General features: G+C 38.7%; 1 protein-coding gene across 3 annotated transcripts in view; it reads right to left on the bottom strand.

Annotated features, from left to right (window-relative positions):
* The window catches only part of FBXL17 (F-box and leucine rich repeat protein 17), a 477,514-nt gene extending 454,299 nt beyond the window's left edge, over nucleotides 1-23,215 (bottom strand). For 2 of the 3 annotated variants that reach the window (XM_057737826.1, XM_057737814.1), the window contains exons 1-3: nucleotides 21,833-23,215; nucleotides 10,781-10,903; nucleotides 7,557-7,814 (exon numbers count right to left, since the gene is read on the bottom strand). In XM_057737826.1, the coding sequence (XP_057593809.1) occupies nucleotides 7,557-7,814; nucleotides 10,781-10,903; nucleotides 21,833-22,837 (1,386 nt within the window). In that variant the 5' untranslated portion in view covers nucleotides 22,838-23,215. The remainder of the gene's footprint in view (nucleotides 1-7,556; nucleotides 7,815-10,780; nucleotides 10,904-21,832) is intronic. The other variant, XM_057737820.1, reaches the window with a different exon arrangement.
* Between the last annotated feature and the right edge of the window lie 2,065 nt (nucleotides 23,216-25,280).

The following is a 25,280-nucleotide window of genomic DNA, read 5'->3' as shown; positions in this document are numbered from 1 at the left end:
ATAATCCTTCATAAGCAGCAAGTCTCTATCCCACTTCAATTAAAAAACAAAAAACTGAAAATCATGGGTGCCACATCATTGTTACAGTTTAAGTAAAATGAAGTCAAACTCTAACTAGCTATCTCTAACTCAAGAAAAAGGTCTTGACCCATATCAAAAGACTCACTAATGAATCTACATTTATATACTATTTTTTAATTAAAATGTTTATAGTACATACTGATTTTTGTGATTCTATCATTTAACTGATTTCCAGTTAACTAACCAACTTCCATTTTCAGGCCTATTAGGTAAGAAGGCTTATGCTGAATTATAACAATGCCTACCTATACCTCACTGGGATGTGGAGAAGATTAAAAACAAAAATAACACAAATATAAATGCTCACTGGCACACCGCAAAGCATATAAAAATATTAAATAAATGTTTTACATCATTAATTATTATCAATGGGTAAAGAAGGAAGCTATTAGAACACTATTCATTAGGAGTCATGTGAAGAGAACTTTTTAGAAGTATTCAATACTATAAAGATAAATTTCCAGAAAGCAGCCTTCCTGAATTACATGAAGGCTCAATACTCTCAGTTACAGATGGAAAATATTCTCTCTAGTCATTGAACTGGAAATTCCAGCTTAAAATCCTAGATATGATCCCACATGACAAGATTCAGAGATCAAGCAAAACTGAATGAGAATATTGGCTCCATGCCTTCCCAACTATGTGCACTTGGACAAGTTACTTAACTTCCAAAAGATTCAATTTTTCATCCTGAAATACCTCAGTGCTGCTGTGAACATTAAATTGGATAACAAAATATGAAAGCACAAAATACAGTGCCTGTCATATAAAAGCACCCAAAATATATTTACTTTCCTTTGCAAATTGTGATGCTAATTTAGAAACAGAATACTCAAAACATTCTTAAACTACCTAAATAAACACATTTTGATAAAGAAAGCTTTTCAAGTTGTCTAGTTTCTCAGTCTCAAATAAATATCAATTATCATTATAGGGATAAAATGAGTGTCTTGTCATCTGGAAAGGGGAGGAAATGAGCTAAGTGGATTGAGTATGAACTCAAGATACCCCTGGATATGAATGCCAGCCGTATCACTTATTACTTTACCTCAGGTAAATTACTGACAGTCTCTCTGGAAATGCTTCCTCATCTACAAAAATGAAATAATACCTATCTCACAGACTGTCTGTGAATCAAAAGAGAACACATAGTTAGAATATATAAACAGTGCCTGACCCATGGTAGATGCTCATAAAGGTTACACACTTGCTCTTTACTTAGTTGACTAAATATCACTAGAATATATAAAGATAGTTTAGATGAGACTGACATTTCTATCTCACAGAAATTCAGCATCTAAAAACAAGCAATGTTTCTTTTTTCCTTTATTGTGGTAAAATAGACATAACATGAAAATTGCTATTTTAACCATATTCAGGTGTATAATTCAGTGACATTATATTCACAGTGTTGTGGAACCAATACCACTTTTTCCAAAACTTTTTCATCACCTCAAATAGAAACTCCCTATCCGAAAGACGGAGTTGGTGGCATCAGGCTTCCTGACTTCAAACTATACTACAAGGCTACAGTGATCAAGACAGTATGGTACTGGCACAAAAACAGAAATATAGATCAATGGAACAGGACAGAAAGCCCAGAGATAAACTATAGTCAACTAATCTATGACAAAGGAGGCAAGGATATACAATGGAGAAAAGGCAGCCTCTTCAATAAGTGGTGCTGGGAAAACTGGAGAGATACATGTAAAAGAATAAAATTAGAACACTTCCTAACACCATACACAAAAATAAACTCAAAATGGATAAAAGACCTAAATGTAAGGTCAGACACCATAAAACTCCTAGAGGAAAACATAGGAAGAACACTCTTCAACAAAAATCACAGCAAGATCTTTTCTGATCCACCCCCTAGAGTAATGGAAATAAAAACAAAAATAAATAAGTGGGACCTAAGGAAACTTCAAAGCTTCTGCACAGCAAAGGAAACTATAGGCAAGACGAAAAGACAGCCCTCAGAATGGGAAAAAATATTTGCAAATGAATCAACAAAGGATTAATCTCCAAAATATATAAACAGTTCATCCAGCTCAATATCAAAAAAACAAACAACCCAATCAAAAAATGGACAGAAGACCTAAATAGGCATTTCTCCAAAGAAGACATACAGATGGCCAAGAGGCATGTGAAAAGCTGCTCAACATCACGAATTATTAAGAGAAATGCAAATCAAAACCACAATGAGGTATCACCTCACACCGGTCAGAATGGGCATCATCAGAAAATCTACAAACAGTAAATGCTGGAGAGGGTGTGGAGAAAAGGGAACGCTCTTGCACTGTTGGTGGGAATGTAAATTGACACAGCCACTATGGAGAACAGTATGGAGGTTTCTTGCAAAACTAAAAATAGAGTTGCCATATGACCTAGCAATCCCACAGCTGGGCATATACCCAGAGAACATCATAATTCAGTAAATTCCCTCTGAACACTATTTTCACTGCCATGATTTCTGGTATACTGTGTCTTCATTTTCATTCATTTCAAGATATTTTCTAATTTTCCTTACAATTTCTTCAATGTCCATTCGTTGTGCAAGAGTATGTTGTTTTACTTCCACTTATTTGTGTATTTTCCAGTTTTCTTTATGTTACTGATTCTTAGATTCATGTCATTATGGTCAAAAAAGATACTTGTATGGTTTCAGTCTTCCCAAATTTATTAAAAGTTGTTATTTTGGTCCAAAATATGGTTTAATCTTAAGAATATTCCATGTGCACTCTTCTGTTGTTGAGTGTAGCCTATTGTATATATCTATTACGTATAACTGGCTTACAGCATTGTTCAAGTCCACTAGTTTCTTGTTGATCCTTTTCTGGCTGTTCTCTCCATTACTGAATGTAGGGTATTAAAGTCTCCAACTTTAAAACTGTCTTTTCTTCCCTTCGAGTCTTTCCATTTTTGCTTCATGTATTTAGGGGCTGTGTTATTTGGGTCATATATGTTTATAATTACTATCTTTTCCTGATGAATTGAAACATATCAATATATAATGACCTTCATTGTTTCCTGCAACCTCTTTTCACTTGAAATTGATTTTTTTTTCTAATAATACAGATCTTCCTCAATTTACAATGGGCTTACATCCTGATAAACCTATTGTAAGTTGAAAATATCATAAGTCAAAAATGTATTAATACACCTAATATACTGAACATCAGCTAAGCTTAGCCTAGCCTACCTTACATGGGCTCAGAACACTTATATTAGCCTATAGTTGGGCAAAACCATCTAACATGAAGCCAGTTTTATAATCAAGTGTTGAGTATCTTATGTAATTTCACTGAAAGTGAAAAAGACAGTTGTCTGGGTACAGAGTGGTTAGAAGTGTATCAGTTGTTTATCATTATGATCGCATGGCTGACTGGGAGCTGTGGCTCACTGCCACTGTCCAGCATCATGAGAGAGTATCACACCACATACTGCTAGCCCAGGAAAAGATGAAAATTCAAAATTTGAAGTACAGTTTCTACTGAATGCATATGGCTTTCACACCATTGTAAAGTCAACAAATGGTAAGCCAAACCATCATAAGCTGGGGACTGTCTGTAGAGCCACCCTAGCTCTCTTTGGTTATTAGTATTTGAGTGGAATATTTTTTTCCATTCTTTTACTTTCAACTTCACTGTGTCTAAAATGAGTCTCTTTTAGACTTTATATGCATGGTTAATTTTTCAAGTCTGCCAATCTTTGCCTTTTAATTAGAGAAATTAATCCATTTATATTCAAAGTATGTGATAAGGAATCATTTCCACCATTTAGCTATTTATTTACTGTATGTTTTATTTTTTTATTGTTGTTCCTCAGCTCCTCCATTACTGCACTTTGTGAATTTAGTAGATTTTATGCAGTGTACCACTTGATTCTCTTCCTATTATTTTCATGTGTATATTTTAGTTATTTTCTTAATGGTTATCACAGAGATTACAATAAACATCTTAAACTTATAATAACCTTATTTGAACATTACCATCTTGGTTTCAATAGTATATACCCTATTCCTGTACATCTCTATCCCTCCTATTTTATATGGTTATTATCACAGATGATACATTATGTGCCCATTAGCAAAGATTTATAATACATTATGTGCCCATTAGCAAAGATTTATAATACTGTTTATAATTTATAATACTGTTATAAATCATATAGGAAAAAAATAAAGACTTAGAAACCAAAAATACAATAAAGCTATCTTTCATGTTTCCCTATGTAGTTACAAATACTCATGTTCTTTCTTTCTTTATATGGCTTTCGTTACCATCTAGTATCTTTTTATTTCAGCCTGAAGGACTCTTTTAACCATTTCTTGTAAGGTAGGTCTACTAACGAACTTAGTATCTGTTTATCTGGGAATATCTTAATGTCACCTTCATTCTTGGAGAACAGTTTTGCCAGATACAGAATTCTTGGTTTACATTTTTTCTTCAACACTTTAAATATGTTAGCCAACTACTTCCTGGCTTCTATGGTTTCTGATGATAAATCAGTTGTCAATCCTATTGAGGATCCCTTGTATGCTATGAGTCACTTCTCTGTCGCTTTCAAGATTCTCTCTTTGGCTCTAGCTTTTGACAATCAGACTATTATGTGTCTTAATGTAGGTATCTTTGAAATTATCCTGCTTGGAGTTCACTGAGTTTCTTGGATGTACAGATTCATGTCTTTCACCAAACTGGGGAAGTTTGGGCCATCATTTCTTTAAATATTCTTTATGCCTCTTTCTCTCTCCCTTTACTTTATGGTATCCCACAGGTCCCTTAGACCTCTTCACTTTTCTTCATTCTTTTTTCTTTCTGCTCCTCAGACATGATGATTTCATTTGTCCTACTCAGGTTCACTAAGTCTCTCTTCTGCCTGCTCACATTTGATGCTAAATCCTTCTACTAAATTTTTTATATCAGTTATTGTACTTTTCAGCACCAAAATTCCTATTTAGTTCCTTTTTATACTTTCCGGCTCTTTATTGCTATTCTCATTTTGTTCATGCATCATTTTCTTGAATTCCTTTAGTTCTGTCCATGCTTTCCAAACCTTTCAACTTGATCTGTAGAATCAACATTTCAATCAATTGCTATTTTTATGAGTAAAAAAGAAAAAAATACCAGGAAAATTCATCAATTATGAAAGTTCCATCCTAGGTCTTTTGAAACTTTTATATTTTTCAGTTGTTAATTCACTAAAAGTGTAATATAGTCCACTGCAGAGCTTATCAAATATCACTGGGTCATGAAATTAATTTACTGAGTGGATCAAGATCAACATTTACTTAACATAATGGTATAGAATAGAAAATATCAATTGCACTGTTCATAAGGCTATATATTGCTTCATAAACCTTTTACTCCTATTTTGTGTATATGTGAAAGCCATTCTCTTTCCACTACACCATCACAGTATTCCATCAGAAGAAAGAGGCTAAAAGAAACCATAAAAATCTAAAACAAACATCTAATCCATATCATAAATTAATAGGTTCCAAAATACCTCACATTCTAGGGAAGATTCACATAATTAGTCTCAAAGCTGTAAATATTAAATTCATAAAACTTAACTGGCATATTAATAAGTCCTGTTCCTTAAAGAACTTTTTAGTTTCCCTCTTTTTCACCCATAAATACTGCCTTATTTTTATGAGAAACACCCTTGGCACTATGGTCAACTGGAACTTATTTGTGTTATATCATATTTAAGTGTATAGCAAATTTAATCCTTTTCCTAATAAATACATAGACTTTTTAAAATGTTTCATTGTGGAGTATAACTTGCTGGGAAATTTCTAACACAAAAAAATCATGCCATGTCTATAAAATTTATAATTTACCTTAAAGATTAATTTGTAGACTTAAGAACTTCATAAAATGCTTTGCTAGTGAATAATCCTATACATAGCAGAAACTGATCAGGACAAATATTACAATAGGTAAGACTGTTGTTGCACAATTAGCCTTTGCAGACAAAATAGGCTCCCTAATAAACTGTAGATTCTTAACACATAAATTGGATTGACACACCTAGTACTATTTAGGATAGTCTTTCCAAGTTTCATCTAATACTGAGCTTTCAGTTAATTCATATGTAATGTTTAAATTTAGGGATCTTTAGGGACTTTCCTGATGGTCCAGTGGTTAAGACTCCGTGCTCCCAATGCAGGTTGTGCCCAGGTTCAATCCCTGGTCAGGGAACTAGATCCCACATGCTGCAACTAAGAACCTGCATGCTACAACTAAAAGATCCCATGTGTCACAACTAAAAGATCCTGCATGCTGCAACTAAAAAGATCCCTCATGCCACAACGAAGATCCCATGTGCCACAACTAAGACCTGGTGCAGCCAAATACAGAAATAAATAAATATTTAAATAAATAAATAAATTTAAGGATCTTCATCTTATTTCTGACTTCATCTCAGATCAGACTCAAATCTAGGACTTTACTGATACTCTGCTTTTACTGGGAAATATTAGGACTTCATCTCAATCCTAAATTTAAAATACAGTTCTGACAAAGTTCTTGAGTGGAATTATTAATTAATTCTTTCTTTCAACAAATGTTTGACAAGGGCACTGTGGGTAGAGTGGTAAATATGCATAGTCTCTGCCCTCAGGGAGCGGGCTCCTTTATTTGAGGTCTAGAAAAGTACAGTCTATTGGCATGGAAAAGTGAAAAGACTATACGATGGTAGGGCTTTGGAGAATCCAGGCTCCAAATCCCAGGTCCACCACCTGCTAAACATTGGGCAAGTTTCTTAATCTAAGCCTTAATCTCGTCCTTTAAAAAATGAATTTAATATCAACTATTTCCACAAACTTCTTCCAAGGATTAAATATAAAAATACAAAAAGTGCCTAGCACAACAGAGGGAACATTACTAAATATTCAGAATATTCACAAATTCAGGGACTGGCACACATATGAATCCATTCATATCCACTCTGAGACAAGAAATTTTAAACACTATTTCCAAAGAAAGTGAATCAACCAAACAATACACGATACTATAGTTAATCCAATTATTGTGCCTAATATAGGTAATTACCATCTTTTTCTTCATTTTATACTCCTTAACTAAGATATTTTAACACACGTAAGCATGTCATCTAGTAACATAAAAGAGGATTTAAAAGTTAATTTTTTTAAATTTCATGCTGACCTAAACTGCATACTGTTATTACCAAAAGCAAAATTTGGTACAAAATTTAAGTAACAAAAGAATAAATTAATAAAATGGCTGGTCGAAGTTCAGGCACTTACTAAAAAACACAAAAAAGTTAATTTATCAATTATAGCCACGGCACTATGGTTCACTAACCCAAATATTCATGGATATATAAAAAGGATGACTTATTTTAGTCTCTGAGCATTACTTTTAACATAGCAATCTTTCAAAGTATTGCTGTAAGAAAACATATTAAGTTAATAGAAGCAAAACCATTTTATAGATGCTAAAATTTACCTGTTTGAGTCCTTCATCAGTAAGTTTGTCCTGGTTGCCTACATGAACTTTCTGAAGTAAAGGACAGTGAGAGGCAACCGCAATAATAGAGGTGTCAGAAAGCTGTTTACACCTGTAGGCTGTATACCTAAGAAGTCCAGGACATTTAAATGCTAGAACACACACGCCAGTATCAGACATACTGCGACAATCAGAAATGTTGATTTCAATTATATTTTGACTTCTTGATGCAATTTTTTCCAATAATTCATCAGTGACCTATGAGAAGGGAGAAGAAAAGCAATGAATTTAAAACTTTGCTAAAAGTAGAAACTTACTTTCTATTCTTATATTAAATTTTCCCCAATAAATAATATAATAATTAGATTATAGCATGAAAACCAAAATCAAAAGAAAACTTTCTTACTTAATATTAAAGCATAATAAGAACTGTGGTATAACAAAAAAATATATATATGTGGTCTTTGTCTCCAGTTCCTGGAACAGAGTCCCTAAAGTCCCAGGAATTTCCTGAGTGATAGGAATGTCCTTTGTTATTTTTAACATGCCCCTTTTGACCATGCCTGAGTTTATACTAATGAAATGACTTAAGCTGGGGCCCCTAGATAGCTTCAGGATGGGGGCTGGTCAGCAGAAAGGCCAAACAGCATGTGATTAGAGGGTGGAAACTTTGAACCCCATCCTCTGATTTCCTGGGAGGGGAGGGGAGCTGGAGACTGGGTTATAAAAACTCTTGAACAATAAGATTTGAAGGGCTTCTGGGTGAATACATCAAAGTGCTGGGAGGGTGATGTGCCTGTAGAGGATATAGAAGCTTCATACCTTCTCCCCCCATACCTTGCCCTATGCATCTGTTCCACTTGGCTGGTCCTGGGCTATAGCCTCTATAATAAATCAGTAAACATAGTATTTTCCTGACTTCTGATCATTCTAGCAAATTATCACACCTAAGGAGGAGGCTAGGGGAACTTCCAAATTTACAGCTAGTCACTCAAAAGTATAGGTGGCTCCTAGGACTTGTGACTGGCACATGAAGTGGGGACAGTCTTATGAGACTGAGCCCTTAACTTGTGAGGTCTGTACTAACTCCAGGAGTTAAAGTCAGAATTGAACTGAATTGTTAGACATCCAGTTGGCATCAAAGAATTTGTTGTTAGGATGGAAAAAAACATACATTTGGTATCAGAAAACACCAAGTGATAATATATGTGTTAGTTTTCATTAAAAGCCTAAAAATCTATCCTTATTAGGAAAACATTGTAATTAAATCTTCAAACTCACCAAAACTCCCCACAAACAAAACTGGATTGAGATTTTGAGTTGGTTCTGTTTCTAACCCAACAAATAGTATATATCAGCCATCATGATGCATGAATCTTGACTTTTCACACTTAATATTAGATGATACCTACCAAAGTATATAAATTTCAATTGTTTTACTACTTGTATCATTATATATTACATATAACTAAAACCACAGCTTAGACAATATATTATTTTGGATATCAGCACACCAAAGACTACATACAAAAGTCCATTAAAAGAAAAGCTTTTCTCAGAAGACTCAAAGCTAAATGTAAGTAACCTTAAAATACATCTGGTGAAAAACTTATGGCCATCTCAATTTTTTAAACAATTTTTAAAAACCAACCTCTGCATATTCCCTGCCCAATCATATTTCCAAAAAAAAGAGAAGAGAGTTAACATTATCCGTCTTTTGTGTAAAAATAATGATGAGAGAAAATACACATGATGAAATTTAGAAAGGTCGAAGGAAAGAACTGGAGTGTTGAGGGATACAAGGAATAAGAGCCAAGGTTGAAAATACCTTTGTTTATGCTGTTGGAAACGGCATACCTCTCTTTTTTTTTTCTTTTTTCATCTCCAGCCCTAACTACCAGGAGAGGGGAAAAGCTATGCTTAGTCTGAGTTGGTAACAGATAGCTCAGACATCCAAGACTAATGAAGTAAAGAGCCAATGGATTACTTCACATTACCTCTCTCCATCTACTAGCCACAACTAACTAAATATTCAGCATTCCCCCGGACACAAATTTCATGAACCCAACCAAATAAATGACTGATTCTATAAATGTCTTAACCTCTTACCAATGAGGCAGAAAAACAAAAAGAAAACTTACACACAAATACTTAGGAACTTGCTTATTTTGTTTAAAGTACATATGTTATAAATACACCAGTGGTGCTACCAGTGGTGTGTTGGAGTTGGCTGGTACCAAATCACAAGTCTATAGTATGTACCACTTTCCACATCAGTGAAATCACTACATTCAGCGATATCATATTAGTAGCTTGAAATTGGTCATGGTAAGAGAATTTGTACAAAACAAAAACTGGAAAATATAATCAGGGCTTTTTCTTAGTTCAACTGTTTTTGAAAGCCAGCTGTTAAACCAGCACAGCGCTACTAACAATATCATGGAAGGATTTAGAGTGGGTTTAGTAGTCTAATAAAATCCTATCCTTATGGAATATCTTTTTATGATTCCAATGCCAAGTACTGACAACCAAGTTTAAGGGAAGAATTTAACAAGTCCAACAAATTGTTTGTAATAAGCAGTATTAACTATCTTCTTTCCTAATTTACGCCACCATATAAACACATTGGCTGTCTGGCAATGGGGAGGATTGGAAAATTCATTAAAATGAAAATTAAAACAAAATAAATTATCTTATTCCATTTCTTCACACATAATAACATTATAAGAATACTATTACTAAAAGTATAATAATAATATATTAATAGGGATAATGATAGTATCAACTCATAAGGTTGTTGATCAAATGAATACATATAAAGCTCACAAAATAGTATGCACATGGCACATCAGCAGTACTATATAAATGTCTGCCATCATTTTCTACTATTAAACTAATATTCATAAAATGACTCCTCCAAAAAATGAAAAGTTTAATAACCTTTTTTAAAGGTAGTAAAAACCGGGCTGGGAGGGCAAAGAAGACTAAGACAAAGAGGATTAAGAAGCAACCCAAAACTACCAATCCAAACTAAAAATACACTCTTCATCATAGGAACCCAGCTTCAACTTGAATTCAAAAAAAAAATTACTAAAGCACAAATAGATTACGAATATTTGAACTATCTTGAAAAACTACAACATAAAAGAAGTAATTTCTGAGGAGGAAAAAGATACTTTTTGAGTAGGTGAAACGGAGTGTTTCTTTAGAATTAGAATCCATACCTGTTGACGACTACTAAGATCCAGCTGCTTCCAAAACTGGAAATCTAAACAAAGGTCACGCCAGTACTTGCAAACCAATGATGCAGAAAGGCAACGCTCATCCAGGGATAAATTGGAAAATATCTGTGAATAAAAAAGGAATCACATAATATGTGCTAAACATTTTAAAGGCAATTAAAAGGTTTCTATCAGTTAGAAAAAAATTACCCTTTATTTTTAAAAATTTATACCTTGTGTCAAGGGCTGACTTTAAATAGATCACAGTGACGGAGCTGCTCTGCTATGTAAGAAACACCAACCCAGAAGCAGGTCGTCTATGAGTGGTTTAGCACCAGGTTCCCCATGAACGTGTGCTGTGTAATGGGCAAGGGGGCACAATAGGCAAGGGGCAGCTGCTTTTCCAGCCATGAAAAATTAATTTTATAAACAGAAAACCACCTTAAGTACAAGTAGCCATTATTAAGAGTCATTGTTATGAACTGTCCTAAAGAGGAAGTATGATATGGGAGAAGCAAAGTACACAATCAAGAGAGAGAGAGAGAAAAAAAAGGAAATACTCAAATTACTAAAATCATGAATAAACAGAGACAGTTACCAACCTTACAAAAACAGAAAGAATTATAATAGAGTATTATGAACAACTGTATGCCAACAAATTAGATAACCTAAATGAAACAAACTTCTAAAAACATACAAACTACATAAAACTGACTCAATAATAATAAACAGAAAATTTGAATAGACCTATAACTAACAGAAATATTAAATTAGTAATCTAAAAACTTCTAACAAAGAAAGACCAAGACCCAGATGGCCTCAAGAGTGATAGGTTTAAAGAAGAACAAACACAAATCCTTCTTAAATTCTTCCCCAAACTGGAGCATGAGGGAACCCTTGCTAACTCATTCAATGATGTTAGCAATTACCCTGATACCAAAGCCAAAGACATCACAAGAAAACTATAGACTGACATGACAAGAAAACTACAGACCAACATCCCCTTACAAATTTAAATGCAAAAAGTCCTAACAAAATACATTTGATCTTTGAACAACACAGGGGTTAGGAGTGCTGACCCTCAATGCAGTTGAAAACCCAAGTATAACTTATAGTTGGCCCTCCTTATAAGGGAGGGTGGTTCCTCATCCATGGATTCAACCAACTAAGGATCGTGTAGTACTACAGTATTTTGAAAAGAAATCCGCATGTAAGAAAACCTGTACAATTCAAACCCATGTTGCTCAATGATCAACTGTATTAGCAAACTGAATCCAGGAACATATTAAAAGGATCATACACCATGGCCAAGTGGCATTTATCCCAGGAACACAAAGATGGTTCAACATGCAAAAATAAATCCATTTAACACACCATATTAATAAAATGAAGGTTGAAAAAACCCAACTGTCTCAATGCAGAAAAACCATTTGACAAAATCCAATACCCTTTCTTGACAAAAATACTCAGAAAACTAGGAATAAAAGGTAACTTCCTTAATGAGATAGATAGCATGTATAAAAATTCCACAATTATCATTATACTTAATAGTGAAAGACTGAATGCTTTCCTCTGAGATGAGGAACAAGAAAAAGATTTCTGCGGTCTCCACTTCTATGCAACATTGTACTGCAGATTCTGGCCTGGACAATTATGTAAGGAAAAGAAATAAAAGGCATCCAGGTTAGAAAGGAAGAATTAAAATGCTCTATAGTCACAGATATCATGATCTTATATATAGAAAATCAAATAAAAAAATACACACGAAAATTTAGAGCTAATAAGCAAGTATTTCTATACACTAGCAATGAATAATTCAGAAATGAATAAGAAAGCACTATTTGCAATAGCATCAAAAAATACTTTATAATTTCCATTTCTTTGTATTGAGATTTGCCATCTGTTGAGTTATTCCTATCATATTCTTCTATAATTTGAATAATGTTTCCTTCCATTCTTTTAACATGTTTCTAACAGCAGTTTGAAGTTTTTATCTGTTAAGTCTAATGTTTGTGCCTACTCAGTTTCTATTAACTGCTTTCTCTTCTCTCAGTATAGGTCACATTTTGTTCTCTTTACATGTCTCATAATTTTTCATTCAAAACCAGACATTTTCGATAACATATTATAGCAACTCTGGAAATCTGATTTACTTTTCAGAATTTTTTTTTCAGCTCTAATCTCCCTGGCCTTATATGGTGGGATCTGAATCCCCTGTAGTTTGAATGTCTCTGCTCAAGTTTTAATTCTTATTCATATTTTTTTTTAGCATGGCTTCCTAGGGAGGTCAACCTGTGTCTAAATTGCTTAGTTTCCCACTAGCTATTTGGGCAAAGATACGCTCAAACATCTCCAGCCTACTCTCCAATCTATGCATGGGACGGAAAAAGCATATTCAAGGCTTATTCTCAAGTCTGCCTTTGGCCCTGGCTTTCTGCTAGATACTCTCAAGTCTCCCCTGCACATATACATAGTGTCAGAGTAAGCCAAGGATATGTGAAGAGCTTATTATTCCTTTACGATTCTCTCATTTCCAAGGTCTGCCTGTTAAATTCCTAGCTGGTCCCCCACTCATCTCAACTGGCACCACAACATGAGACTTGCAAATACATGGGTTTTCACCACTTTTTCCTACGAATTTTATCACTTTTAGTTGACAAATACAGGTTGTTACTTATTGCCCCAAACTGAGTTACCCTCTTAAGACACCAAAGCTCCTGGTTTTCCAATTTCTTGATTCTTGCCAAAGGTACTCCGGTACAAAGGCACAGTAGGGGCCTCATGCAAGAAGGGTGTAGACTTCCACTGTTCTTAACCTGAAACTCTAGCGGTTTTCCTAAGAATAAAATGTGTCTCAATTTGTTGTCTGCCTTTGGTCAATTTCAAAGCCCAACTAGTATGGGGCAACCTTGGGCAATTTTGCTCAGTTATTTATATACATATAGTAAATATATTATATGAGAAAAGCCCATACATATATTTATTTTGTGTTTGTGGAGAGCATTCACCAAACTCTTCATGCAGCTAAAGCTGGAAGTCCCTCTCTAGTGGATATTTTTAATGCTTGCCCCCCTCATTTTATAGATGAGAAAATTTAGAGAAATGTACAGCGACTGGATTATTTGCTTAAGGTTAAAAGACTACATGGTTTTACAGGGCTAATTTTTCCCTTAACAAACAGAAGATATGTGGAACACAGTCACTGGAACCAAGAAACACCTTGTTTAAAACATGTCTGACTTTGGATAGTACCTTCTTTGAACCTTCGTCTTCTCTTTTGTAGAAGTGAGATAACCGTTATAATCAACAGATAATTGACTAAATCTAGGTAGATCTAGGTGGCTCTTATTTATTCAGGTGGAAGGAAATGTAATAAGCAAGTGACGGGAAGATAAAACCACTACCAGCAAAGATGGATAAAAGCAAAAAAGCAAAATACTAAGCTGAAACACCAATGCATATTTAACAGATTTCTGCATATAGTTTGTGGTAGGCAATCTACAAAATGGCCCTGGATGACCCCCCCTCCTGTTATTTACACGGGTAATTCTCTCCCCTTGAGGGTAAGCTGGATTTACTGACTCACTTCTACTGAACAGAGTATGGCAGAAGAGATCAGGTGAAGAAAACCGTGGCTTCCATTTTGTGTTCTTGACTGTTGCTCCACAAGATTAGCCCCATGGAGAAGCCCTACGGAGAAGCCCAAATGGCATGGCAAGGAACTTAAGCACCTGGCCAACAGCCAATAAGGACCTGAGGCCTGAGGCCTGAGGCCTGCCAATAACCATGCAAGTAAGCTTGGGTGAAAATTCTCAATCTCAGCTGAGCAGCCCCAGCAAACAACTTGAATATAACCTCATAAGCGACCTTGGACCAGAGGGACCCAGCTAAACCACAAAGGGATTCCTAACCCACAGAAAATATGAAATAATAAATGTCTGTGGTTTTAAACTGCATTATTTGGTAAACAGAAATAATAAGCTAACACATGTTTAAATATTCCTGCTTTTCTTTCTGTCATTAAAATGCTATCTCATCCATATCCTAACTCCCCAGAAAATAACTACTCTGCACCATGCTATTTTCTTAACTCATTTAACAAACATCTGTGCACATGTACCTAGGCTTCTTTGGGAGACACTTAAGACATGAGATTAGGTCACTGGTTTGAAGATTATATAGTCAAAGGCATTTCTGAATTATCTCGGGATAATTTGAGATTCAAGAGAAAGAACATTCCAAAGGTTGCTTTGAAGAAAGAGAACATAGGTCTGTAAAGGACTGACCTGGAACAACATTTTTGTTAAATGAGAAAGAGGAAAAAATGACAATGACAAAACTGAAATGGCACTTGCACCAAGCCAGGTAATTGCTTACTTTAACACAGGCCTGTTAGCAATGGCTTGAACAGGACAGAAGTCCAAGCCAAGTAGGTACTCTAAGGCTGTAGAAGATCGAGGGATCTATCATCTTACATCTTGTTGCTCTTTCATCACTGCCTTAACTTACAGAGCTGAAAAGGGTTACTCTTTTAATCCAGGTGGTCTAACCCTGGAAAAGAGAAGAGAAAGCAAAGGACAAGCAGCTGCCTTTTACAGTGTAACTTGGAAGTTGTATACATTGCTTCCACTCACATCCTATTACCTAACATGTAGTCACATAGCCACCCTTATCTATGCGAGGCTAAGAGATAGTCTCTAGTTAGGAGATCACGTGCCTAGCTAGAACACAATGAGTTCTGTAACTAAAAAGACTATAAGGGGAATCGATTTTGGGAAACAGCAATGACTTCTAGTCAGGACCTGAGTTGAAAACATGTTTAATATTTTTGATCTTTACTGGCAGATCTGGACAATGCAACTAAGCTATTAAATACCAGAAAATGTACAAGTCATATTACTGATATGATCTGAACTAATCACTATCAGGCCAATATGCAAATATTTCTAAGCCTTGAAGATTCTATTTCTGACTGAGGCATTCACATGAGGTATCAGAAAATACTTCAGACTAAAGAAACTTCCAGAGAATGTATTATTGCTTAACATTTGGTCATACATATCCCACAGACCTTTATAGTACTTAAAAATCAACCACGCCAACACCTACATTTGACCATTTCGTTTCTTGATGAAGAGATCTTATATGCTATCAGACATTACTACAAAAAGGAGTCAAGGTTTATGAGCATGTAGGTTGTAGGCAAGTTATAGAAATATAAGAAAAGAAGTAAATCTGTGTAACTATTTTACATTAACTATCTCCTCCATGTCAGATCAACTTTTTTGGCCTTTTCAATTTTTTCTCTATGTACATCATATCTTGCCTCTTTCTTAAATATTCTACTTATATTGCTTGCCAAAAGCTTGAAAGTAAAATTTACTAGTCTGTTGAATAAAGCACCATTTAGAAAAATGAGACACAAAACATATTTCTGGTACTTTGGTACTTTTTTCTGGCCACACAAGGCTTGCAGGGATCTTAGTTCTCAGACCAAGGATTAAACCTGGGTTCCAGCAGTGAAAGCAGTGAGTCCTAACCACTGTGCCTCCAGGGAATTCCCTTTCTGGTACTTTTCTAACCATACAGCTACAGGGAAGTCACAGATTCTAAAACTACTTCCTAATCTATAAAATAATTTCTCAAGTTTAATCACTAAAATTTAAAGCACAGCAAACTAATAAAACCCCCAACTATTACTGCATAGAATGTTAGTCTATAGCAAAGTCAGATATTTACACAAGAATAAGTATTATTCTAAAGCCAGTCAGAATTCAATGAAACAAGACTTTCTTTAAAGTATTTTGGAAAGAGACATTATGAAACAATGTGTTCTTTTGACATATCTTCATTATTCTCTGAGCACTTCCTGCATTCTGGCACAAAATAGTCTAAGCTCATCTTGTGCTTTCCTTGTCCCAGCCCTGGAATCAGTCATTTCTCCAAGCAACACTGATTCCTTTTAGCAGAGAATGGTATTTAGAAGCTAAGATCTGGACATTAAGTGTACTCACTGTTTTGCATATTGCTGCTCAAAGACCCTCAGAGGGCAGAGTGAGGGAATGCATGCATGCATGTATATATATACGCAATCAATCTCCCATCGCTGTTGCTAGCTTCTTCCACCACATGGATTACCACATCACTTGGGCTCCAAATTGGCCAAGACTTGGGCAAGATTCTTTATTTTTAATTGAAGTGTAGTTGATTCATAATATATTAGTTTCAGGTGTACAACATCATTATTCAATATTTTTACAGTTATACTCCACTTAAAGTCATTACAAAATAATGGCTATATTTTGCAGTGCTGAACAATATATGCTTGTTGCTTCAAGATTCTTGATAAGCATAAAATAAGATATTTAACCAAAGGTAACTTTTTAAAAAACTATTATTTTAATATTAAATGCTTCCATATTTGCCTTCACATATCTTCCCTTACATTTCCTGTCATTTATACAACGTGGTATTTTAAGTTGGTAAAGAACAGCTCAAGGTTATCCCTTTTGACAGCTACTCATTACAAGGCACCAAAATTTATAGACTTCTCAAAATGAGAAGAAAACAAACCTTACTTTTTGGTAGCCTGATTTGATTAAGTTATGCAAGAAAACTAGCCATTCTCCAGCAAAGAAAAATCTTGAACCTGACTTCCTAAGGACACTCCATTTCAGCACTGGCTAAAACCAACCCTGGAACTCCAGACACATACCTTCCAGAATTTATATGGTACTGGGGCCTTAAGTCAAAGCATTCATATAACTTAGTTCCTCTTACCCACTAGCAATCTACATTCAAAGCTTTAAAAAGTCTCATTACTTTTTTTCTTCAACTCCCATTTTCATTGCTTTTATCCTTCTTTTCATATCTGAAAAAAACAGATCAGATACATAAGCTTTCCTCCAAAACACATTTCTCTTGTAAGACTCTTCCTTGATCACTAAAGCAACCTGTTGGTAATAAAGCTATAAAAATACAGATTTAATAACTACTGACATATTATCAGAGATGCGTTCATGGTAAAGCAGTTTTTTAATAGTGGTGACAGATTTTGGGTTTCTCACCTGGTTTCCTTTGGAAAGAAAGTCTGCTGACAGAGAGCAAGATATCTAAATATATAGCATACAAAGCCTCTAAAATTTAAATATAGATTCAAAATACCCAGTAACTCAAATAGCTACTAAAGAAAAATATTCCATTGCTATCATTTGGTAAAACTGTTACAATGGATCCACTATATAAAAATCTAATTGTGATATCAGTAGACAAGGTTGCTTAAAGTTATAAAGGCAACAGGTAGCAAAGACTGAAGCCAGCTTATTTGATTCAAAATAATCCATTAACCAGTCCAAGATCATACGCTAACAGGCTTAAGTACTTAAGAAAATGCTATTCCCACAGTTGACCTTTGAAGAGCCATTCCCTGCTTCTCAAATTTCTAATATTTAAAGACACAATTCAACCCTACAGACCCCATTATAAAATTAGCCTCTGACTCATAATGGTTAGAAGTTGACTAGTGTAAGCTTCCCTCCACCCTCCAATTCAGGAATCTCTTTCCTAAAATGCCAAGAGAAGATTATTTAAGCCCTTTTACACCTTACGTTGAAAAGGTCTCTAGATCTGGAAACACTAAGCTGGGTTCTAGCCTGCCATTCACTATCTAAAATGTCGTGGGGTAAGCCATTTCACTTCTCCAGGCCCGTGTCTTCACGTATAAGAAGTAGGAAGTGACCAGATGACCTCAAAGGTCTCTTCCTTAAGTTACATAATTATGATTTCCAGTGAAGCTCACCACCTTAAGAAAGAATTCATTTCATCTTTACAGAGCTTCTATAGTTAGAAAGGACTTTCTAAATTTTCAGATAATCACATTCTTCAACCCTGAAATTCTACTTCTTGAAAGCTACCCTAGGAAAATGACCATATGTACATAGGAAACATCTATTAGTATTGTTTAAATTGGAAACATCAAATTATACCATATTGAAATAAACAGAGTATGGCATAAAACTATGGGATACTATACAACAGTTAAAAAGAATATACTCACTAATAAAGAAAGGCCTCCAAATCATACTTTTAATAAAAAATATTGCAGAACGTGCGTATTTTGATGCCATTTATGAAAATGGCTAAGAAGTTTTACACAGGGCTTCCTACAATGAAAAAAAAATTCTGGATCTGCACAGTCCACTAGGGTAGCTGCCAGCCACGCATGACTGCTGATCTCTGAAATGCAGCTATTGTGACCGAGAAACTGAATTTTAGATTGTATTTAATTTTAACTACTTTAAATAGCAACATGTGGCTAGTGGCTACTGTACTCCACAGTACAAGTCTAGAAGAAAAATCTAAGCTGGTTAACAGTGGTTAGTGATCTCTGGAGAGAAAACTAGATGGGAGCGTAGGGGTGAACCAAGGCAAACTTTTGCTTCACATGCATTATTTGAATATTTTAAAGCAAGTAATACTTACTACTTACATAAAAATAAAATTGAAAAAGAAAAAGCTATTAAGCCAAAAATCTGCCTATGAACAACAGTAGAAGGAATTTAGTTTTTCTCTTTTGCTTTTGCCATACCTGGAAAAAAGCGAGCAAGTGTGGTAGTTTGAGTCAACTTCCCCAAAAACATCTTTAAATCACTTTTCCTCACGTCTCTCTCCCAAATCCTCCACCCTCCCACATCCCCTTTTTCTACAACTATAGTAACTTCTGGTACCAAGGCCACAGAAATTTAATTACAGATGTTATGGCCCATTATCAGGGGAGCAGGGCACACTTTCTAATGGGGGTAACGGATTTGTGCCACTCTATGCAACAACCCACTGCTACTGTAAAGAAAATTGTCATAGCTCCCTAAGTCTCCCCTTCTCCAAGCCAAAATAGAGCCAGAAACTTTTCACCATCCAATGGCTCTACTGTGGCTCAAAACAACTCAGGACAGAAACACTTCTTAGAGACTTTCCTTATTGGCATGGCTTATTCACCCAGAGTCTCAGCCCAGACTTCCTAAATACCTGCTCATTCATTTTGTTCATCAATATTTACTGAGTACTATTAAATGCCAGGCACTGCACTTAGGTGAGGAGACAGAGCAATGAACAATATCTATGTTGCCAGAGCCTCTGGCCCCAAAGCCTTATCCCCCAAAATCCTACTAGGTTGGAAAACACCAAAAAACTTCTTTTCAGTTCATTCCAGACAGTCCAACTCACTTGTGCTGAATACCACTAGGACCATGAAAACCACAGAGTATCTTTATCCAAGTTTCTAATAAAAGTAATGGAAATCTACATAACATGTCTAAATACTCCAACACAATAGGGTAATAAGTCCAATGAGTAATTTCCCCATATTCCCTTAGACCAAGTTTTCAACAGTCCCTAGCAAAAATGTGGAAGAACAATGTAGCAGATAAAATAAACTTATTCTATAAGAACTCTCTTTATTATGAAATCATGTCCTTCCTCCTTTCTTTCTTTTTTTTGTTTCTGCTTTTGTATTGAAATATTCTCTACCTCATGAAACAATAATGGTTTAGGTAGAAAGTGGGAAGTACCACGTTTTTATTTTGTTTTTAAAGTCTTACTTACCAAATAACAAGACAGCAATCAAACCTCTATACCAAGTATTTGTTGATATTCAATTTGTTCATGTCATCCACGAATTTAAAAGGCTCAAGAACGTTCCCTCTGCCCTAAAATGCACACCCTGAACGTACAGAGGTGGCAACTACTCCTCCAAAAATACACCTCTGTAAGTTAAACAATTACATTTTGACACAAGGAAAAGTAAGCTTTCCGACTCCTTTGCTAATATTATTTACAATAATATTTATATCAATAAATTAGATCCAAACACACAGGATTATAAATACGTAAAAAGTCTCATCAAAGTATACTGTTGACAATAACAATTATAATCAATGACAGTTACTTCAGTAACAAAGTAGCCAAATTCTTATCTAGGTTTTTTTAGCTAGTCTTAAATATCACCCACACTGATTAAGCACGTTTATATTTATTAAGCTCCAGAAAGCTGCAGATGTGGGGGTGAGAGAGAAGAGAGAAAATGAGATAAAAAAACTTTTTAATAATAACTTACTACAAACTAGCATATAATTAAGTTTATCACTAGCACTGACAAAACTGCAAATTTTACTTAGTAGCTGAAAGTGAGACAAGGCTCCCACAGGACACCTACTTCTTCCCCACTCATCTATCCCCCAACAAAAAATACATCTGTCCTTACCTTCTGGTAATCTGTATGCTTTTAGGTAAAGGTTAAAATGTAAAAAGGTAATACAACATAGCATAAATGAAAGGGTTTTCAAGTCAGGCAGGCCTAAATTCCCCAGATCTGCCCCTTACTGTCTGTGTGTGACCTTGGGCAAGTCATTCAACCTCTTTACGCCCCATTAGACTGTAAGCTCCGTAAGAGTAAAGACCGCTTCTGCCTGACTTACTACTACAGGCACATGGCACTGAAATATCAGCTTCTTCTTGTATAAAGTAAGGATGTTAACAGTGTTTCTCTCACAGCGTTAACTGAAGGATTAAATGAGATATTATGTACATAAAGCTCTGGCACAGTGCCTGATCATGGTAAACGATCAATAAAAGTTAACTGGTTTTGACATCAACTAGCAGCTATCAAACCTGAAAGTACTGTTTGAAAACTTTCAAACACTAATATACGAAGTCTTTACCCAGTGAGTGCAAACTGCTCAAGTGATAAAAAATACTTCACACAAACCCTACGAATAGTTTCTAAACCACTGGGCTGAGCACCTAATAATAGATGAACCCTGAATTATGCGCAACAGACCAAAGCTATTAAAAGACATTCAGTAGATTCCAAGTTTTTCTACTTCAGATAATAGGCCATAAGCATCCTCCCCACCGGCTTCCCAATCACCCCTTCGGACGTCTCTGTCTGTCAGGGACCCCCCCCTCCTCCGTGCTTAGAGGGAGGAGAGAGAAAACCTCCGAGGCGGGGGCCGGGGTTGGGGGAACGCGCACAACCCCGCGCCTCTCGCCCAGACCCACCTTGAGCAGGATGGATGGCGGCAGCTGATTGATGTCTGGGGTTTCAGGGGATGGCTCCCTATGACAGTCGCACGGGTTTTCGGGGCTCTCCTGACAGTCCGCGCCGCCGCATTCGTGCTGCTGCTGGGCGGGCGAGGGGGCGGTGCCCCCCGCTCGGACGGAGTCCCCGCCGGCCTCTGTGGGGGATCCTTCCGAAGTGGGAGAGGAGCGCGGGGGGCAGAGAGGCTGCGGTGGCTGCTCGGGGCCCTGGCAGCAGCCAGCGTCGGGGGGCCGCGGCGGCGAGGCGCCTCCCCCCGCAGGCCCTCCTCCTCCGCCGCCTCCGCCGCCGCCGCCGCCGCCGCCACAGGCACCCCCGCCGCAGCGGGGCTGCTTACAAGGGGTGCAGGCGGGGACCCCGGCCCCCTTCCGCTTGCACACCATCTCGGGGGGCGTGGGGGGCTCGGCCGGCGGCGGTGGCGGCGGCCCCCGGAAGAGCTGCACGGCGGCGGGCGGCCCCAGGAAGCGCACGGGCCCCACGCTTGCCAAGAAGAGGCTCCGGCCCTGCTGTTCCCAGGCGGCGGCGGCGGCCAGCCCCAGCTCTTTGCAGCAGGAGGCGGGCGACGAGGCCGAAGCGGCGGCGGCGGCGGCGGCGGCGGCCGAGGAGAGCAGGAAGCGGCGGGCGGCGGCGGCGCAGTCCTCGGCGGCCAGGGCCGCGTAGCGCCGCGCCAGGTGCTGTGAGGAGGCGGCCGCGGCGTAGGCCCCGTCCCGCGGCGGCGGCGAGAGCGGCGGCTCCTCCTCTGGGCCGGCGGGGGCGGGCGCGCCGGGGCTGTGCACGATGAAGCAGAGCATGCAGGGCCCGCGGAAGAAGCAGTCCCGGCTCCGGGGCGCCGCCGGCTGGGGGGGCGCCTTGGCCGGGGTCCGGCGGGGCAGCCTGAGGAGAGGGCGGCGACGGCGGCACCAGCTGCAACAGCGAGGCCTCTTCTGGCTTGGGCGGTTACGCGGCTCCTTCGAGAGAAGGTGGCCCATATAGAAGGCCCCGAGGAGGGGGACCGGGACAGGGCAGCAGGGAGGCCGGCAGCGGGGCAGGCCGCTCGCCGGCTCGGCCTCGGGCCCGCGGCGGGGTCGCCCGCCCTGCGCACACACACGCACACACGGGCACACACGCGACGGTGGGGGAGTGGGCGTCAGCTGCGGGCCGGCCCGGCGCCCTGTGGGGGCTACATGCTTTGCCCCGGGAAGCCGGGAGAACGATGGGCGCGAGCTTTGGGGACGCGACGGAGGGAACGGGCCTGCCGGCTAGGCGGCCAGTCCGAGCCTGGCTTGCCGGCTCAGTCAGTCACTGCGGCGGCAGGGGGAACGCAGGGTCCGGCTCGGACCATTTTAACTGCGGCTCCGCCGGCGGCGCGCGCGCCCGCGACACGGCTCGGAGCCGCAGGAGCGCGCGGCCCGCTCGGGGAGGGGGCGGAGCCGCGGCGGCGCGCGGGGGCGGGGGCGCGGGCGGCCGGCTGCTCACCCGCGACGGCCGCTAGGCAGGGACTGCTGGGAAGCCGGCCGGCGAGGGTCCCGGGTTCGCCGGGAGCGGCGCGCGCCCCTCCCTCCCGTCGCCCAAGGTTTCGCGGTGCCCACGCCCCTTTTGTGGGGCGGGAGGAGACGCTTCCGAGCCAGCTGTGTGACATCCGTTTGCACAGCCGCGCTGACGTCTGTAGGTGTAAGTTCAAGAACTGCCATTGGCCGGGAGCCGCTCGCCTCTTTCCTTCACCCCCACCTCCCGACTCGGAGACCGGGGCCACTAAGGAGAGGTAAACCCGGCTCCGCCTGAAGGCCGACCTGGGTCACCGGCGGCCCCTCGGGTGGAGTAGCAGATGCGCGGCCCTGGGCTGGTGCGGACTGTAGTTCTCACGTGAGAGACTAACAGGTCGTGCGGCACTGCAGTGTTTCTGCACTTGTTTGCATACTTGTTGCTTGTGACAGACTACTGACTTTCCATAACTTCATTTCAGAACGAAAGCATATATCAAATTATTTATACACACCAGAAAGATAAACAGTTTCTCAACCCAGTCACCCAGCATCCCAGGCTGCAAGCTATGGATGATTTTATCGTCTGCACCCTCGAAGTCCCATCTATCCATCCATCATATACAGTACTTGAAAAATGATCGTGCAGTGCCTGCTCTAAGATAAGCGGTTCCAGGCGGACTTTGGAGACCCAGATGAAAAAAAGAAAATAGTCTCTGTAGACAACGCTTGAGAAGATTTGACTATGAGACCAGAGAAATAAGGTAGTATCTAGGAGCAGTTCCTGGTGTTGAGAGGTTAGTTTTTACAAGGGAGAAATTGGGAGAGGCTTTTGCAAGGAATTGAACATGCTGATGGGAATGAGCCAGTATAAAGGAGGAGGTAGGGAAATGAGATAATACAACAAGGCCGCGGAGAAGATGGAACGGCGATTACCTTGAGAGGGATATGGTCTTCGTTGTGATTGGAAGGAAGGAGGAAAGGATATATCAAGAATGAATACTGATAGGTGGATATTGCTGTGAAGAAAGTAAAAGAGTTCTTTTCAAATGGTCTCTAGACTTAAGTGGAGCCTGGTTACATACTGGGGTGGAAGGTGGCCGATATTTTTAAAAGCTGCTAAGGATAACTGAGAGAACTGACAGTTTTGCAGTACTTAAGGCCTGTCAGGGTAGAAACCTTTGTTTGAGCGTGCCTGAATTTCCCACCACAGTGGCCAGCCTCACCCCACCTTCACCCAACATACCATCAAACCTTTGCTAATAGAGGCCTCTTTGTCAGGCATCACTTTTATTTTAGGCCTGCCAACATTCAGGGATCTCCCTTTCTGAGCTTGAACACAGCGAGATGCAGTTCCAAGAAACCTAGAGGCAAAGATTCATCAAAGGGTTTTACACATATTTCTGTCAACTGCCTAAACTACATTTACCTACAGATAGTATCCACACAGCTTTCATCCCTCTGACTTTAAAGGATCTTTCAGAGCCCCAGAGCTTCAGTGGTAAGGAAGGGAAGTTAGGAGTGAAAGGGTTACCTGGGGCCTTATAACAACTCCTTTGCATCTCTTGCAGGCTACACTTTGAGCAAAAGGAGAGGGTGTTCTAAGCTTTTTTATTAGTTTCTCTATGTCACAATTGTGGACCCATTAGTTTCATATAAATTAAACACATTATGAACCAGCAATTCCACTTATAGGTATTTACCAAAGAAAAATAAAAACATATACCCACAAAAAGACTTGTACAAAAAATGTTCAGAGCAGCTTTATTCATGATAATTAAAATCTACAAACAGCCTAGATGTCCATCGGTAGAAGAATGGCTAAACTGGTATACTCACTCGAAAGAACACTATTCAGAAGTTAAAAGGAAGGGAGGGAGGAAAACAACATGAAGGAATCTCAAAAAATTTAGGCTGAATTAGACTCTGGAGTTTGAAGTCTAGAATCTTT

The sequence above is a fragment of the Hippopotamus amphibius genome, chromosome 1, assembly GCF_030028045.1.
Source record: "Hippopotamus amphibius kiboko isolate mHipAmp2 chromosome 1, mHipAmp2.hap2, whole genome shotgun sequence".
Taxonomy (NCBI): Eukaryota; Metazoa; Chordata; class Mammalia; order Artiodactyla; family Hippopotamidae; genus Hippopotamus; species Hippopotamus amphibius.
Note: the sequence above shows the minus strand (reverse complement) of the source record. Positions and strands in the feature narration are given on the sequence as shown.